Source organism: Pogoniulus pusillus, chromosome Z, assembly GCF_015220805.1.
Source record: "Pogoniulus pusillus isolate bPogPus1 chromosome Z, bPogPus1.pri, whole genome shotgun sequence".
In the NCBI taxonomy this organism is placed as follows: Eukaryota; Metazoa; Chordata; class Aves; order Piciformes; family Lybiidae; genus Pogoniulus; species Pogoniulus pusillus.
Window position 1 is genome coordinate 9067658 of NC_087309.1, and position 19811 is coordinate 9087468.

The 19811-nt window shown below is 35.7% G+C and overlaps 1 protein-coding gene across 7 annotated transcripts in view; it reads right to left on the bottom strand.

Annotated features, from left to right (window-relative positions):
• The window catches only part of NIPBL (NIPBL cohesin loading factor), a 167857-nt gene that overhangs the window by 91465 nt on the left and 56581 nt on the right, over nt 1-19811 (bottom strand). For all 7 annotated transcript variants that reach the window (XM_064140653.1, XM_064140658.1, XM_064140656.1 and 4 more), the window contains 7 exons: nt 15414-15557; nt 11846-12011; nt 10550-10680; nt 4909-5008; nt 3321-3472; nt 2124-2284; nt 39-132 (listed from right to left, as the gene is read on the bottom strand). In XM_064140653.1, coding sequence (XP_063996723.1) covers nt 39-132; nt 2124-2284; nt 3321-3472; nt 4909-5008; nt 10550-10680; nt 11846-12011; nt 15414-15477 — 868 coding nt within the window. In that variant the 5' untranslated portion in view covers nt 15478-15557. The remainder of the gene's footprint in view (nt 1-38; nt 133-2123; nt 2285-3320; nt 3473-4908; nt 5009-10549; nt 10681-11845; nt 12012-15413; nt 15558-19811) is intronic.

Here is a 19811-nt window from a genome sequence, read left to right on the forward strand (position 1 = left end):
AAACCCAAACATTAACATATATATAACTGCTAGGCTACCTTTAAGGGTTCCATCACTTCCAGCTGGAGAGCAGACTGACTGTGGTGACCTCAAAGAAAAAGATGCTGCATTCCTTATTGAAGGATCACCGTCCTAAAGCAACAATGATAAAAAATTAGCATTATCATTAACATGAATACTTGACAATAAAGACTAAAATTAGTACAAAAGTATTAGAACAATAGTTATTTACACAAAAACCTTGGTTAATTTAAACTGCCGCTAGACTGCTACATAGGCATGTGAGGAAAGCCTCACATGCAAACAAATCTATCATTCAGATTCAACACAATAAAAACAACTGTATCTTGTATTTTTTGTGTAAGTCAAAATAAGTTAATTTCCTGAGGAGTTACTCACCTACTACACAAACTGAGGAGCTGATTTTTTTCAAACCTCACTTTTCTTGGACTAGCAAGAGCTCTCAAAGAAATTCCAACATACTGGTAAAAAAAAGGCTTAGTAACCTCCTATTACATATTCTTTATTAGGACAGGAGAGGTCACTGTGATTGCCAGTGACACAGGCAAATGCTACTTTTGTTAACTAAACAGACTAACCAGGTAGATGACCTTTGAGGTATATGTGCCAGCCAAACCACAGCTGACAGATTTTCTGGAGTGTTCATTTATAGTTTCCTAGTTCAGAGCTTTATCAAACAGTGATATGTAAGCACAGACTTATTTTTAGGAATACTCTCACATTTACCAGAAAAATTGTCCTTACATTGAGTGTATGTGAAGTGATCTTTTAAGGGTATACTTCTTGGTTTCATAGAATAGTATCTCACAAATAAACAATATCCTGATGTTATTCACATTTTTTAAAGCAATAAATTCCCTCAAGTTTTGAAGTTTTATGGATTTAATAATCTTTATTCATAACTCTCAGGTCACACTGCTTCTGAAAAGGCCATGACATTATGATTATTATTCATGTAAATTTAAATTAATCCAAATTCTTCCATGTGTTTTCTGCAAAGCTCAGCTTTTAAAACCGTAATTTCAAATGAATGTTGCAGAAATGTTCCATTGAGAAAATGCATAAAGAGTTAAAAGTGCAAGTTTACCATGCTTCCTACTTGTTATGCTTAGTATTTCTCATATTGAATTAAACAATGGTGGCATGCTGTGTTTCCATAGTCTATCTATCTTGAAAGTCTTTAATTTCTAAGTTTTCATTAACTAGGATGCGGCTGTATTAATTGGATTACAGCATTAGAGATTAATATTTTTAAATACTTTAAGAATTATAACACTAATTAGCATAATAAAGTTTTAAAAAAAATCCTGTCTTAACAAAAAAAAAAATATTTTGACAGTGGAACTTTAACATAGCTGTGAGGACATATGTACCACTAATTCCAAGAATACACTGCTGTTTAAGAGTTTGCACTGCTGAAGCTGAGAAAAACAGCTGATGACTGTGCATCATGGTAGATTCTGTCATTCTGATACTCTTCTGCTTCATAGCTAATGCTTTTAGTGTAATTGTTGCATTAAAAAAAACAACAAACCAACAACAACAAAAAAAAAGATGACTAATAAGCTGTCATCAAGTTCTATTTTATTAATCCTTGCAGAAGATATAGGGAGCTTGGTGTTACTAGTACACTTGCTGAACATAACACTTTTTCGCTTCTATAAGCTAGTTTAGGTTATTAAAATATGTCTAACTGACAGTTGTGGGATCTTCAGTGATATATGTTATCTCTACATCTGTTTAGAATATAATATTGTTTGCATCAACAATTTGCTACAGTAATTGTAAAACACTCTACCATTTCTTTTAAATACACTCATATCTGAGATTATTAGAAGATATTTTTTACTTTTCCTAATTTCATTAGGAAGAATGTTACAAATGATTTAAAGGGAAAAAAAGAGATACAGAGAATATTAAATCTCACATATTATGGTTGCAAGGCTGAGCATGCACATTTGAAATTGAAATACGCTTTCATTGGGTTTATATGTCAACAACAATAAAGTAAAACATCTGACCTCTAAGACAGCTAAACACATATTTACTTTATCATAGTAAAATTCTTGCTTTATCACAATAAACTCAGTAAGATAACATACATCACTGCTTAGTCTGTGCACCATCTGTAGGTAGTCTTCATTCGATCCATGTCTAGAATTATCAGCATGATGATTAGCTGAATTTCCAGACAATTGACTTGAAACTTTATTTTCATGGAGATTCCTCATCCCTGCTGTGACAATGGGACTGGATACTGAAGCTGAAATACAAAAAAAATTAAATAACTATACTGATACATTCACACACTTGTTAACTCTTTAAAAGCTTCAGAGAAAACACATAATAGAGGACATTAATGAATTTGCCATGAGAGAGCTGAACTAGAACTGAAGATTTGATAGAAATCATTTACCACAAATACCTTAAATAAAATTAGGCATCTAAGATTTTAATTTTCAAGATGATTTAAAACCAAAATTCGATGTACATATTAGCCAAGTTTATCTCCATGTCTATCTTAACTGAAGTTAGTACCAAACTTTTATTGGTTATACAAAACTCTGTTTTCCTCTATTTAATAATGTGTATTTGCTACTTTTAGTAATGCTCTAAGTATTTACACAGCATTATATACAGAACAACTCTCTCTCTCTCTCTCTATATATATATATATACACTAAGCACAATGCTAACCTTTAAGAACTGATTTCAAAGAATCCAATTATAATTCTACTTACCAACAAAATATTGCCTAGATACTTTAATAGTGTCATGTTGTTCAAGACTGCTTTTAGTAAAGGGAAGAACAAAGAAATCCACTGCTTCTGAAGATCATCTTTGCTCATTACTGAGTATCTTAAGCACAATTCTATGCAGCTTAGAATTAATCTAGTTGACACTACAAAGGTTTGGTAAGGCTAAATAAGTTGGCACACAAAACTTAGATTATGTTAAGATTTTCACTAGCACAAATGAATAATGGCCACAGCTAACAAATAGAAGTGTTTTGGTTTTAATTTTCCTATTGTCATATACATGTGACAGCTACAGAAAATGGGCGTACACAGTGGAGCAATGCAACACAAACCTTTTCTTCTCCCCTTTTATTTCAGGTTTTTAAAATAGAAGTATTTACTAATCCTCTGTATTGTTAGGAAAGAAAAGCTTAAACGTACCTACCAACTGAAATACTTTCACTAAGTGACTCCTTCAAAGAAAGTAAATAGCCATGAAACATGCATATGAAGGTAAAGCTGACATAAGACAGGAGAATAAAACAAACATCACAGAATTACCTTGCTGCATCTGAGGATGTGGTGTGTAACTTGGAGGATGTGAATATGGCATGTATCCTGCAGGGCTTTGAGGAGCATATGGACTAGGCACTGGACTGTTCTGTTGTGCCAGAAATCTGTTACCAGAGCTTGTCTGTGGTGGCACAAACCGGCTACAAATAATAACACCAAAAAAAAAAAGAGAAATCGGAGAAGCAAATTTAGCCAAATTTATTATTTCTTTTTGGAGTATTACATACTCAGAAGACTACAAATTCTTTAAGATGCAACACTCCAACACACCCTGTAATCTCACTCAAAAGCATTATTTTAAGTATTGATGTCTTCCCAACCTCAATTTTTAAATATCTAAGACTCACAGCTTAGGTACTGCATCAGTAAAGAATAAAACACTTCATAAGATTTCCATCTAGGGAAAGGAAGCAATGACACAAATGTATACTAAATTAAGGTCTGCAATTTCCAGGTTAGACCTAAAAGTTTGAATGAAAGTGACTGTTTTAAGTAACAGCAAGGTCATCTGGATTAACAAGGAGCCATATTTTCCAGTAAATTTTAGAAGAACTTAATCTAACAGAACAACACTGCTAAGATAGAGGAATGTGATAGGCAGTTAAGTACGATCTGACCCAAACTCCACTAACAACTTAGACTTTCACTGTTTTTCCTTATCTTAGACTGAGTCTTCTTTCAACAGTCCATGTATATTGCAGTGTACATTCTTAGATGGTCTTTTCAAAATAAACAAAAAAAATAATTCAAGAAGTACATTACGTGCTTTCACAACCTTCCATTCAAAATAACAATACGAAGGTAAGCTTCCACAGACATAGAGAAGTACTGAACACAAAGATTTTGCAAGGATTTCAAGACTGTAGTGTTCACTGCAATAGTCAATTGAAAAATAACTTTAATATCCTTTTTAGATATAAAGGTAAATAAGTGGGTTCGTGCAGATACAGAGCGTTTAATTTGCTAAAACAATTGCAGTAACTTGAAATGAAATATGAACTAAGTTTATTTTAAAACTTGTGTCTAATAACTGAATAAGAAACCTGTTAAAGCCCAGTAGAACTGAGCTGAGCCTACGTGCCAAATGCTTTCCTCTAGTCCAAAGTATTTTACTGTATTAATAAGGTCTGAGTGCTACTTGTCAACACTCAAAAGTTTTAGAAAAGAACCATAAAGTTGACAACGATGCTGCTAGAAGACTGGACAAATTACTGGGCTTCTCCTCTTTTCTATAACTGCTAACGGGAATATGCTATGCTTTCAGAAGCCTTTTATCCCAACCTCCTGCAACATTGGTAAACTTTAGCCTCTTCTATCTTCCTTCCATAAGTTTCAGCCTTTGTCACCGACAAAAAACAGCTGGAGGGGTGCCAGGGAGAGAGAATAGGGAGAATCATTATTAGTCCTTAGAATATAAGGACTAACAGAAGAAACTCACTCTGCTGTCAGAAAAACACAAAATTTTATTTGATTCTGATCACCTTCCACACACATACTTGCAACAAGAATTGACTGCCACTGTAGGAAGAATCTGCAGTTTACCACCCCTTCTACCCCATTTAAAAGAAATCATTACCTGGAAGGACTATGTGAGATAGTGGTTTGTTGATAATTGGAAGATGCAGGACTACCACGCATGGAATTCTGAGAAATACTATACTGTGACATCATCATCCCTATTAAAAAGAAGAGAGCAAAATTACTTTATACACATTTCCCTCTTAATTGTCATTCAATAAATTATTATACACAAAAAGATTATAACTTTACAGACATCAATATCCCCTACCTACAGCTGTTAGAAAACATTAGAAATTAGAGATTACATGTAAGATGTCCTTCTTACATCATGACATTAAAAAATGTTCCCTAAAGCAGTACTAATTCAGTTTTAAATATTAGTAGTAGTTCCTTCCTCTGTTCCTTAGAGCTGCCAAGTAAGAACCTTCTAGTAAGCAGAAAAAGATGTGCAACAGGACAAATATGCCACACCACATGGTTTGTATGAACAGTACTTACTCTGCCAGTCAGTAAAAGATTTGGAAACTTCTCAAGTCAGAATAACACAAAGAAGTTATCTCCTATATTTAGAGCAGCAAACAATCATCTCAGTCTGAGTGCTACAAGATATTCTCATCGTTATCACAGAACCTTAGTGGTTCCTTTGCATCCAGGGAAAAAACCTTCTCTTTCACCTCTACTATGCTTACAAGGAATTTGCAATTTCAATTGCAAAGCATAGAATCATAGAAGCAACCAGGTTGGAAGAGACCTCCAAGATCACCCAGTCCAACCCATCCCCCAGCCCTAGCCAGTCAACTAGACCATGGCATCAAGTGCCTCATCCGGGCTTTGCTTGAACACCTCCAGGGATGGTGCCTCCACCACCTCCCTGGGCAGCCCATTCCAATACCAATCACTCTCTCTGGCAACAACTTCCTCCTAACATCCAGCCTATATTTCCCCCGGCACAACTTGAGACTGTGTCCCCTTGTTCTGCTGCTGGTTGCCTGGCAGAAGAGACCAAGCCCCACCTGGCTACGACCTCCCTTCAGGTAGTTGTCGACAGCAATGAGGTCACCCCTGGAGCCTCCTCTTCTCTATGCTAAAGCAGAACCAGTATCAGAAGTATAGGCTCCACAACCTGTAGATCCATCCCGACAGTTGTGCTTTGGAAATTCAGGTGCTGTACCAGCTGGCAAAACACAAGTCCCAATGTGTTTGAAGTTAATTTAAGAGGCATTTGGACAATGCCTTTAATAACTTCCTTGAACTTTCGGTGAGCCCTGAAGGGGCCATCTAGCCAGAGCAGATGATCCTAGTAGGTCCCTCCCAAATGAAATATTCTAGAAAAGAATATTTCATTATTAAGGAAAGCTTAATGATTCAAATTACTTGCATCATTATTAGGGAGATGTTAAAGGAACCATTTTCAAATTTCTCTCTTCAATGAAGATATAAAGAATTCCCTAGTGACAGCACAGCACTGGAAGTTGAAATGATGCAGAAACATAACAACTTAAATGGATTTTAGTTATTTTAGTGACACAGTTGAACGCCTTGCAGGTAAAACTGTCATAATTCATGTGCACACTGCAGCTTGGGAAGCCACAGTAAGTGATCCACAGCTATGAGTAAAAGCACATTAGTAGTACAATTATTTTAAAGCAAATTTTAGACAGAAGTCTGGCTGAAGTCCCCAGTCAAGAGTGTTTGGGAGCTGTCAATTCTTCTACCACTATCACCTATTTCAAATTACTACAAAAGTCACACAAGCAAAATTAGCCTCAGAAGTCCTCCCTATCACTTTCTTTTCTCTAACCTTCTCTTCAGCAGAGATGTGATAATCCCACAGGAATGCAGCCGTTACTACCTCCCAGTAGGTGTGAATTGCTGCATTCCATGTGCATTAGCACAGGAAAGCTAGCCCAGAGCAGGAGTGCAAGCCCCAAGCATCTCCATACATTAGAGAAGACATTTCGGTGTCCAGACAGAAAGGAACTCCTCAACTCATACAACATTTGTTTAAATGGAAACTCACGTAAAGACAAATTAGGGGGAAGGTCTAGGGGTGGCACTCGACATGCCTACTGCCTGCGCACCTCTCACTGCCACTCTCAACGCAGCTAGGTTCAATAATTTGGTCAAACGACTAACTCTTAACATTCACATACAGAAGTTCAATTCTCTGCTTAAAGCACAGACTGCACTTCTTTTTTTTTTTTTTTTTTTTTTTTCTCCTCTCTAAATCTAAACCATGTTTTCAACAGTAGACGTGGTAGGTTTTGTTTTAAAAGAATGAAAACAACATAAAGATGAATCTCTACTTTTAACGCATTTAAAAAAACCCTAAAAAGTATTCTCCATTGGACAGCTCTCATTATTTCTGTTGAGAAGGCCCAATCTAGGTAACTTAAGTGAAGAAGAAAGAAAAACCCTAACCACACCACCCTCATCCCTTAAATAAACCCCAATCCACAAGAACAAAAAAAACCTGATAATGACGTAATGAGCAAGCAGTTAAAATAAGGCCCATTTAGTCTGTAAATTAGTCTGTCATCATTAGCACTAAAGTATCTTTGCATACATTTTTACACTGCTGTCATGTCACTAAGCAGCAGATTCATGGGCCCACTGTGCATTTCCCTAACTACCTACTTTAAATGCAATCTTAATTTTGGATGTTAGTAATGATCAAGTTCGAGGAAACATCATCCTAGTAGTTACACCACTAGAGTGAATCTCCTTAATGCACAGTTCCACTCTTGACCACAGCTGCTTTTTTCCTTGAAAAAAAGTGGTATGTATAAATACAATCTAGCATTTCTTCTGAATGTCAAGGAATGAACTACATAAAAATAAAGCTCAAGATCACCAAAGAAGTCTTGTGCACTTAAATTCTACTACAGCATTATTCATGTTTAAGCTAGGACAGATCCCTTTTAGAGGCAGAGATGCATTTGAGTTTTTGTACACATTAAAAATTAAAAAAAGAAATCCAGATAACTGAGCTTATGGAAAAGATGGAGAAGATTTTAATCCATCAAAATCCAAGTTCTGATAAATAGCTTTAAATGAGCCTCAAGACCTTCCTGAGCCCTAAGTGATGGTATGAATACTAACCTATTGGAAGATACTGTTTTACGTGATCTTCCAACACATAGCTGTTCAAGGGTAAAGTCAAAGTGTAGAGAGGAAAAAGAGAAAAAATGATTGCAAAACCTGAAACTAAATAATATATTAATTTTAAATAAATAACTTCACTCATACACTAAAAGATACACGCCAGATGTAGTTGCAAGATGGCACTCAGAACTTTCTATGTCATCTGGTGAAAAAAGGTCTAAACTAAAATTAACATTTTGCCCTTATAGAAAGTTAGGCCTCATGATGCATGGCAATATAACTTCATTTGTTCAGACATTCCAGTAGCAGAAAACACCACCAAAAATATCTAAAAATGTAATCTAAAAAAAAATCTAAGAAGTATGATTACTTCAGCAATAGCACTGTTATCAAGAGACAGGGAGCAAGAGTTCAAAACTCACTGCTATGTTACTCAAAATTAAATATGCCAGCATGTTTAATTGGGAGGTGGAGGAAGGCAAAGTTTGCCCACTCAGAACACAAAGCAAAAGGAGTCTCCACATAATACATTCTTCTTATACTCTTTGTTCACCCCAAATAAAACCAATTCTTGTTCTAAACTTAGTGAGCCACAGGTCAGTATGAACTTGGGGAAAATAAGCTGAGAATTCTGCTTGTGTTTTACCTTATAACAAATCAAAACATAGTACTAAGTTTTATAAGGATATCTTTATTTACTGACAAACTACCAAATAAGTGATTTTATTTTGTGTTTAACATAATTCTTTAGCCAGATGATCCTCCTCTTCTTGCATCAGAAAAAAAGGCTGAGAGAATTGGAGTTAACTTGTTCCATACTAATGCTGGAACTGACACTGGATTCACAGGCCCAAAGCAGGCTGAGTAAACAGACTGGAGGTCCCACTGCCTTTATTCCGTCTCAATTGTGGGCACTGCAAATACTGGGTCACAATACCCAGCACTGACTTGACTGCATGCTGGACTCAAACAAAGGCAGAAGGACAATACTCAGAAGAAGTACAGTAAGGACAGCAGAAGACATTAATTTGAAATATTGGAAAGGAGCCTAAACTTAATTCTTCTAGCTACCAAAATGCATTACTGAAGATCACTACCAAACCTCCAATTGTTCTACAAACTGTAAGTGTAAAGAGATTACAATGCTCAGAAAGCATAAGAAAACACTGCCTTTGCTGTCCCAACACATAAGTACAGCCTCTTTCAGCCTTGGAGATCTCAATGGGACACAGTAACAGCAAATATTGCTGCCACAATTTGACAGCATCGAAGTTCAGAAGCCATCCATTTCCAGGTAAGATTGTGGCCTTATTCCATTGAAAATAAACTCATGCGTTTCCTAGCTTTTCCATTCATTCCAATGCCTTCTGTCTTTCCAAATACTCTTGTCTAAAGCTGTGCTTTTCCTTTCTTTCCAGTTTTCAGATTTCGTACATTTCTTTCAAAAGCCTCTGCTGGAACAGAGAAATTTTTTTAATTATGTCTTACTTTTGCACTGTCAAAAATTATTTTACTCTACAAAACTGGTGGAAAACTAAATCAAGCATATGTTCTTTGGAAGACCACTCTGCAAACTGTCAGGACAGTCACATTTTTTCCCACAGCTGGAAATACCATGCTCTGTAACATCTACCACTAAATGCAGGAACTAGAGATTTTATTCAGACCTTAAATTCCAGGACATATGTATCAATGAATTTTTAGAAATGTCTTGCACATTTTTTGTTCCAGGAAACAGTTGTTTTCTTTCAAGGAATATTATGCATTCTGTCCTTATCAAGTGCTTCCAAATATGGTATAGTTTTTTACTTACTAATATAGGTTAATAAACCTAATAATCTCATTTTATTATTTTTCTCCTCCAAAACCACCTGTCGCTTCCTATTCCTTGTGGACTCCAGCAACGTTTCTATCTATGTGTCTGAAGTGCTGGCAAACATTTATCCACACACTGCATGAACAGCGGAAAACTCTCTACTCATTTTTGTAGTTTGGTATTTAAAAGCCACTGCATGTCTCCATATTTACACCTAGAATCTGTCCAAAGAATCTTTTGCTTGGTGTCTCTCCTTTATCTTTGCTCTCCAGCAGTACATTTCACTGCATCTCAGAAGAAAATGAGCCATCAAAACAGTAAAATTTGTTGGGCATCACAATCTGCTGAGACAAGGAATGGCAGGAGGCAGCTGTTAAGTATGGTTCATTCAACCTTATTCCTCACCCCAGAACTATTAAGAACTACTATCTGCATTGGAACACTGTAACTGTACAGATACTCAGGAAGATCAAGGTATATTTTTCCAACTGCAACTACTTACTAAGACAAATATATGAACTTAAGCACAAAGAAATTAAAATTATTTTAAAATAAAACCCAATCACTCGTTCTTTGCGTATAAAAATACCTGTTACAGTTTATTTCCATGCTTACTCTAATACAATTGCTCCTAGATGATGTCAAGCTACATAGCTTTATATCACTGTCAAATATGAAGGAAGTATTGTTGTGTTCTATGAACAGGTGTGGTTAGTATCAGTCCACTAAACTTACAGAACATAAAGTACAATCAGTAAATAATCAAAATCCTTACCGCTTTGAACCCCGTATCTGTTTTGCATGCTTTTCTCCCTGAAAACATTAGGATTCCTTGCCAGGATAGCCTGCAGCAAGACCGGTATATCTCCCTCTGGATCATCGCTGCCAAGGTTATCTTTCAACTCTCTGGAATTGTGGAAGTAAGCAAATAAAGAGGCAAATGCATTTTCAAATTATAAGGAACTATGAGTCAGGTAAAAAGAAAAACAAACACAAACAAAACAAACACAAGCAAAACAAAACAAAAACAAAACAAATAAAAAACCAAAATGAAAGAAGACAATTTAATGTTAAAATATAGAAAAAAACCCAAGTCTAAAGTATAGAAAAAACCCAAGCACTCTTCCCTGTCTCTACTTATTTTTAACCTCTTTTCTTCAAGAAATAGCAGAAGAGGTATTCCTACTAGTCTTCATTTTGTTACCAAGCACCAAGCATTTTGTTACCAACACATGCCTGCTTTTATATCGTAGTCTTCTCCAGAAGAGAATTCTTTGGCATAACATCAAGGAAGTATGGAAATATTGTAGGAGTGAAAATAACACACATGAACGAAGAACATTCATAGTGCAGCCCAGTGCTTTGAAAAATCTTTTATTTTGAGAAAGGAAATTGGCATATCTTTGACATCACAGAATTCTCCCTGAAGCATAAAAAGAATGTAATGGATTTTCTACAAATGCATCCATGCTTTCACCTATTGTTTGCTGTTAAGACTTAAAAAAGCTCCTTCCACCTGATCAGAACAATTGCTTGGAACATGTAAGAAAAAGACAGGGTTGTCAACGTAAGATAATTTAAAGGACATCAGTGAAAAATTAAAAAAAAATAAAATAAAATGAAAAAGATAATACATTAGCATATTTGCTTGTTTCACTCTTAAAATATTTAAGTTCAATGCCTAAACAGAATTGATATGGGTCTTACACGGGAGTCTTTTTGTGGAAAAGTTGGTATATAATTTGTCTATACACCTATTAACCATAAAGAGAACACAAATGAGTACTGCACAATCAACATCACCAAGTCTGCACTCCTAACTAGCAAGAATGAAAGGAGCAGCTGATCTACAAAATAACCCCCACAGTTATTCGTAAGCTTCGCCATGCAACTATTCATGTTCTGAAGGATCTAAACAATTGACTTATACAGCATTCATCTGCTAAGCCATCTTAATACAAAATCTACATGTTATAATATTCAGATTCTCACAAATATTCTTGATCTGGTTAATTTTAATTTCTAGGAATAGGGATGGTGATCTGATATAGCTGAAGTTCAAAATACATACATGTGATCTGTTGACACCTGATTGAGACTGTGAACGAGCTGTGAAACCAGATTTTCATCCCTGCAAGCCAGAAGGCAGTTCACCTCTTCTGCTATTCGTCCATTGAAAAGCAAGCTTTTTGTTGTTGTAGCAGGTAATGGTGATGGAAGAGGCAGCTGGTTCAAAACTGTTATCAGAAAGGAGTTCAGAATCATTTCAGGAAAAATAGGCATAGAAAGAGAGACAACTTACTCCATAAAATATAATTAAGAAAGAAAAATTGGCCACTACATTGAAATATAGGAAAGATTTCTGGACTAGCTTTTTTTAACTTATGAGCACATATACACAAAGGCTGCAACTTGCTTTAAACAAGGTAATACAGACAAGCCTACTGTATTACTGTATTAAATACTTAACTACACTAATACTAAGTATTTACTAATATGTAAATACTTATCTATACTAATACTAAGTATTATGAATAAAAACATGGCTTTAAACATTCTGGGGATTAGTCTATTTAACATGCTAAGACCACTTTCTCTTAAAGTCAAAAGCATTGATAAAGGAATGAAATGTAAAATCCTTGCAGTTACATGCAGTACTTAAGTGTAAGGAGCATATTAGCTAAAGTTTTCTACTTAGCTCTTCAAACCAAAACCAAAACCAAAACCCTGCCCAGGAAAAACAACCAAACAACAACCCAACCCACCAAAATAATTAACAACCAATTTAAGCCACTAATTAAATTCTCTTGCTGTATTTATTCCTATATCAGTTAGGCTAGTGTTGTCTATCATGAAAATGTCAATTCAGTTGATACATCTATTCACAAATTCTTGGTAAAAACGACTAATGAAAACACCCACCACAATATTTTAATCAGATTATAAACAAGCACACTATACTTTCAAGAGGGCATTCTTAGGTCTATAGACAGAACAATGAAGAAGCTCTTCACCCAATGATTGGCAGAACTACACAGGCAAGAGGAAAGTATATCAGAAGAGGCCAAAGAGCTAGCAACATGAAAGAGTTGCTTTCATGGGTCCACAAACACAAGCAGACTAGGCTGTTTGCACCTTTGAGATACAGATTTTCATGGGAGCACTAGAAACAGCTTCAGTAAAAACAATAATCCCATGAGAAATATCCTCTTTTGGCTCTTGCATATTTTGAAATTCTTTATTAAAAACAAAATAGGGGGAGAGAATATTATGTTATATTGTGGGGGAAATAATTACTGTGTATAGAAATAAATTCCAATTCAAACAGAGGTATGTAATACATTAAAATAAACAGGTGTCATTATTTGTGTCAAGTTACCTTGAATATATCAGAAACTTGGAAAAATAATAGCAAAGTTAGCAAAACATATTTATAAAGGGAGTATATATTCAGCTAGTCAGCCAGCCAGAATTCACAAGTCAGTTCAGCTGCGCTTGAACTTCTATACATTAGATAAATGCAACTGATACATAAGCAAACATATCTAATGCAATCTCACTGAAGCAAATTAATTTTTTCAAGATTTTCTTGCACTAGGAGTCTGCTCATAGACTATTTCTAGTTAAGTATTTTGACCCTCCTTAGAACCTTACAAGCAAATCCTTAATAATAGAAAACTGTACATAGCCTGAAAACTTATTATCTGCATCCTGATGGTCCACTATTAGACATACATGATTATACACAACCAGCATCTTTTGATATGGTATTTCAGAATATCAGAAGGATATGAGGAAATTGTTGTTGGTTGTTTTTGGTTTTCTTCCCTTCAGTACATCATCTTTTTTACTGTAGACAATTACATTCAATTGACAGTATATACTGTCCCCTCAGTATGTACTGTCTCTTGTAAAGTCTCCATGTTTCAACAGTATAATAATAAAAACTCAGAAGCACCCTGGGTCACTAAGTGCAAATATCCTCTTAGTCCAAATATCCTCTTTGTCCAAATTGCTCTTGTTGTGATGGTTTCTCTAGGACTATTAATTATCTTTATCATAGTAATAACAAATTTCCTCTTAGCTTCCGCTACAAATTTTGTTTTAGTTACATTACAAACATTTTGTTTTGTGACACTATCAGCTTTTAATGCAAATTAGCTCTTTTTCCTTCCTTGCATTTTTGTCTTCCTAATGTATTTAAAGACAGTACACATCTCACATGCTCCTTTTGTAAGCTGGATAGCTTAGAAAGAAGACTCAAAAATTTATCTGCTTATTTCCATTTTAGGAGGTGTTCTTTGCACCTATTAATTACAGTAACATTTTTATACCTTTTCCTAAACCAGAAAACTAGATTTCAGATATATTCAGGATATTCCACAACTTTAGTTAAGCATAAGTCTACTAATTTCTCTCTCTCTTTCTTAGTGAAGATGATGACATATAAATCGTAGAATCATAGAATCAACCAGGTTGGAAGAGACCTCCAAGATCATCCAGTCCAACCTATCACCCAGCCCTAGCCAGTCAACTAGACCATGGCACTAAGTGCCTCATCCAGGCTTTGCTTGAACACCTCCAGGGATGGTGACTCCACCACCTCCCTGGGAAGCCCATTCCAATGCCAATCACTCTCTCTGCCAACAACTTCCTCCTAACAGCCAGCCCAGACCTCCTATGGCACAACTTGAGACTGTGTCCCCTTGTTCTGTTGCTGGTTGTCTGGCAGAAGAGACCAACCCCCACCTGGCTACAGTCTCCCTTCAGGTAGTTGTAGACAGCAGTGAGGTCACCCCTGAGCCTCCTCTTCTCCAGGCTGCATACCCCCAGCTACCTCAGCCTCTCCTCATAGGGTTTGTGTTCCAGGCCCCTCACCAGCTTCGTCGCCCTTCTCTGGACACCTTCTAGCACCTCAATATCCCTCTTGAATTGAGGGGCCCAGAAATGGATACAGCACTCAAGGTGTGGCCTGAGGAGTGCTGAGTAGAGGGCAAGAATAACCTCCCTTGTCCTACTGGCCACACTGTTCCTGATGCAGGCCAGGATGCCACTGGCTTTCTTGGCCACCTGGCCACACTGCTGGCTCATCTTCAGCCCACTATCCACCAGTACACCCAGGTCCCTTTCTTCCTGGCTGCTCTCCAGCCACTCTGTCCCCAGTCTGTAGAGCTGCTTGGGGCTGTTGTGGCCAAAGTGCAGAACCCTGCACTTGACCTTGTTAAATCTCATCCCATTGGCCTCTGCCCACCTATCCAGCCTGTCCAGGTCCCTTTGCAGGGCTCTTCTAACTTCCATGTGATAAACTATTCCTCTAAAACATACATGCTTTTCTTTATTTGTGGAGTACTGAATGAAATTTCAAACTGACAGAAATGGCTTTGTTTCAAGGTTTTGTGTTCGTTTGTTTTATCTACATTTAATTTCCTGTTTAAATGAGGATATTTCAATAGATAAATTTAAATTTCATGCAATGACAAAATTAAAGTTTTTATTGCCAAATCAGACTCAGGACAAAATTAAAGAATCTCTAAGAGTTCCTAAATTTAAAAAAAAATATTTACTGTTTTTAAAGCACAGGTATTTACTGAAGAGGCAGAAAACAGCATAACAAAGAGAAGAAAAAGAAGTGTACTTACGGTCTGTAAGACTAGCAATCCCTGCAAGAGTAGTGATGGGAACATGAGGCATATCCCCATTCATCCTGAAGTTCTGGGATAGTAGTGCCTTCACAGATATTTTAGTTCAGGTGCCAGCTATCATTACTTCCCATCTCCCAAGCACTAGGGAAAATGAAAAAGAAAAAAAAAATTCTCAGTTTGCTTTTTCCAAACTATGCATTCAGTAAAATATATGAAAGACAGACCATACCCTCAGCAGCAAACTAAGTAAATCTTGTTAAGAGTAGATAGAACAATGCAGATTTTAAATATCAAATGGTATTAAGCAATTGAGTGGCAAACTTCTAGTCTCAGAAACAGTTACTTAAAAAAAAAAAGATGTCAGACAAGGTGATCAAAAGAAAATTTGCTAAGGTTATGCAGTACCAATTCAAAAATAGATAACAAAGCTTTTTGTAATTCATTGTACTGCAATAAGTGGTACTAAATGCATAACCAGTTTAAATAACTAGCACTTCTCAGTTGTCCTGTATGAAGAGGCTAGCAAAACCAAAAGAAGTAAATTCACACATACAACAACTGAGGATTAAAGTGACAAATACATAATCTTAGTATATTTTAAGGATAGTTGCTATTTCAAATTTGACCTGAAAATACATCTTTAATATTAAACACTGTCTGCTCAAACAGAAACTATCATCTCCTGTATCAAGAAGTTTAGCCACTAGTTAACTATGTTTATTTCCTGCAAACCAGCACAGCTTTCATGAAAAAGGAATTTAATCACTCAGTTTTCACTAGCTGTAAATAACCTGGGTAACTGTAATGAAGTCCATACTGCTAACAAAAAAAAAATAAAATCAATTGCAGTAACAAAAAAACCTTATATTTCTAGCTGCAGTAATAACAAAAAATTACAAAGATCACACATTACAGTACACTAATTATATTTAAGAAACTGTAGCAATTTAACACAGTATTTTCTGAAGTCAAAATAAAGGAAAATAATTCAATATATATGCAGTTACCTGTTATAGACAGGTACATGAGTTAACAGATTGGCAAACAGTAAATCAAATTCTTTTGTGTTTATGTCATCTACTAAAGCTATTGAAATCTGTATTTGATTACACTGATTTTAAAAGCCAACCTTTTTGAGAATTACATACACAATACATACAAACCAAGAGATCACTGTCATTTCTTTCATTACTTTTATCTCATTCTTTCTTATGTCACATCAATGGCAATAAATGTATAAATATTTCAACCAAGACAATGAAACTGAATGTTCTTCCTGATCAAAGAGTTCACGAATCACTGAAGGGAAACTGAGAGCTGCCTATCTACACAAAACTGAACCAAACCAACAAAAAAAACCCCCAAACAAACAAAACTAAATCAAACTAAAACAAAACCAAGCCCCCACAATTCAAACCAGCACTGAAGTTAAAAAGAACTGACAATGAGTTGACTTCCTTTGCTACACTCACCACAGTCTCATTTTTACCACAAAATTATGTTTCTTTATTAAAGATATACTATATTACAGGTACAAAAAAAATCAGTTAAAGAAACTGCTACAGATACATGTTCCCTGTGGGTTGTTGTGCTTGGTGATTTTAACCCAGGAGAAAACAGCTTTCAAACCCCCACAGCAGTTTCAAATGCTACCTGACACTTGAGGTTTTTTACCTGAAACTAATACCAATCTATAGAGAATTTCAGTGGTTTCTTAGTTCCATAAATACATAACTCTTGATAACAACAAGTAGCATAAACTTAAAATAAAAGAATTTTTAAAACACATAGGATGTAATTTTTGCCACAATGAGTCAGAAACAGCAAACCCACAGGAACTAACACCTTTAGAATTGAAGCTTTCGCTGAAAAGTTAGTAATTAAAGAAAATCGTTCACACACAAATTTTGTGTACAATAAAAAGATCATGCCTGATGAGCTCTTTTATCTTGACTGAAACTCTAACAAATCTAACGCTAGTGAGTGTCATTGGAAATCCTGTATATGACACAGAAACAAAGAGAAAACAACGGGGAGGGAGGGGGAGAAAAGTCTATTCACTTTCCTTTATCACCGGCAAAACTGTGAAATTAAGAGGCTCTGACTACTAGTTCCAGTACTTTCCTGGTATCACTGCCACAGTAATTAAATTTATACAGATAAGCAACAGGAAATACTCCAAAATCAGATACTTAAATTGTTGAGACCTCCTCCACAGACACATAATAATAGATCTAAATTGGCAAAATCCAGACGTGACAGTGGAGCAAGTGGTGAGGGGGAAGAGTAAACTTCCTCTCAAAGAGCACAGTAGTAGAGGTTGGTTTGTTTATCTAACAAAACAAAGGTCAAGAGGGGATATGGTTGCTCTAAGGCAGTGGAAGGTTGAAATGAAGACAAAGTGGAAGGTTAAAATGAAGCCAAAATCACAGAATTAACCAGGTTGGAAAAGATCTCTAGGATCATCACATCCAAACTGTCACCTAACCTGTTACAGTGCAATGCTGACATAAATAGGGGTGTGAAAGCAAGCCAGAAGACAATTTTAACAGTAATTCTCACCACCAGAGCTGTCCCTTTTTGGAGCAGTCTTCCATTTAGAGTATTAGAGATAAGCAACATCACTGCTTTAAAGACTGACCATACAGATAGTTACAGAGGAGTAAGATGTGGTTGCCTACAGCAATGAAAGATGCTGATTAAAGAAGTCTACCCCTTACAAAGTTCCTATAAGTATGATGATATGAGTAAACACGAGACTAAACAAAGAGAGACTGATGGGATTAAGCAATGGGATTAGTTTATACAACAAACAATATAAAGAAACCACATAAGAATATCTTGGTTCAAATATTACATCTGTTGTGTTGAAAGCAAGATTGCATCTGTTCTACAACTGGCAAATAAGGTGGGATTGAATTCCAGAAGTGGAGACCAATACCCAATGAAACTAAACTCAAATTTGATGACACTGAGAACATCAGTGAACTCACCCATTTAAGGAAATTATTGTATCAGGCAGTTAGAGGAAAAAAAAGGACCACAATACCATCATACAATATCTTGGAATAGCACAGACGAATTAATGGCTTGACTGACAGACTAGTTGTTGGGTTTTTTTTGTGCTGTGTTGTTTTCTGCAGATTTTTTTGCAAGGCTTAAAAAGTACAACATTGTAGCAGCTCATAATGTGAAGATGAATCATCTTTTTTTACTATTTAGAAATTTTTACATTACCAGCTTTGTAACAGCAGCTATTACCAGATGTACAGCATTTCTACCTCTGGACTGAAAAAAATGAAACTGTCAACTATATGAGCTGAATTAAGGAAATTAAAGGACTGCTGCATTGGAAAGCATTTAAACAATGCATCAGAGGGTAGTATAGCAGTTCAAATGGAGAAGTAGAAAAACAATTTACATGTATGCAAATGAGGGCATGATTTTTCAGCAAATACACTCCTTTACAAGAAGCAATGTATATCCTAAAAGACATTTCAGAGAGGGAGAAACTACAGTGCACAAAGGAAATGATACAATGGTGTCAGTGAAAGGAAAACTGTAAAATGGCAGCACACACTGAGAACGAAAAACTACCATCACAATAATAAAATGAAGCTAAGCCAAGCCAGCAATTCAAGTAATATTTTGGAAGTTACAATATGAGCAGTAAGTATGCATTTAAAGTGTTAATTCTGTACGTTATCTTCCTCTTGTTTTGTCAGTGGAGTGTATTTCCTTTCCTGCAAATTTATATCCCAAAGAAAATTCTACAGTGGTTTTGCTGTTTGGGTTTTTTTCAGTTGTTTAGATTTAGCATATTGGTTGTGGTCAGTAAAACAGTTTTCAATGTGGGCACACAAAATGTTGACTGCCTTCAGTGGCATAGTGTTTGGATTGTGTCATGGGGATCTTCTACATCTTGTCTCTATAGTTTGGTACTTCTTACCGGAGTTCTGATTTAATGGCAGAGTAGAAAACTAACAGAAAGAAAATAACTCTTTAGAAATAATGAACATGCATGAGTAAAATTCAGCGAGGAATACAGGATTAAAGTTGTTAACAACTTAGATAAAGAGACAGTGCTTGTTCAGTGAAGAGAGACTGCAACCAGAGAAGGAAAAAATACTCTCACCCCAAGCAAACAAAAGAAATGTTACCCCCCCAAAAAAAAATCCAAGGAAAAATAAACAATTTGTAATCATACTTTTTCAGATATTGCAGCACCTGACTATGAAATTAGAAGAGGATGCTGACCAATGGTCAACAAATGATGATTCAAGCTCTGCATTTATGAAATGTTCCTCTTGGCTGAAAATTTTTATTGTCTTCTTAACAAAAAATATCAATTCTTCCACAGCTTAGCTATGCACATACATGAAAACAAAATAAAAA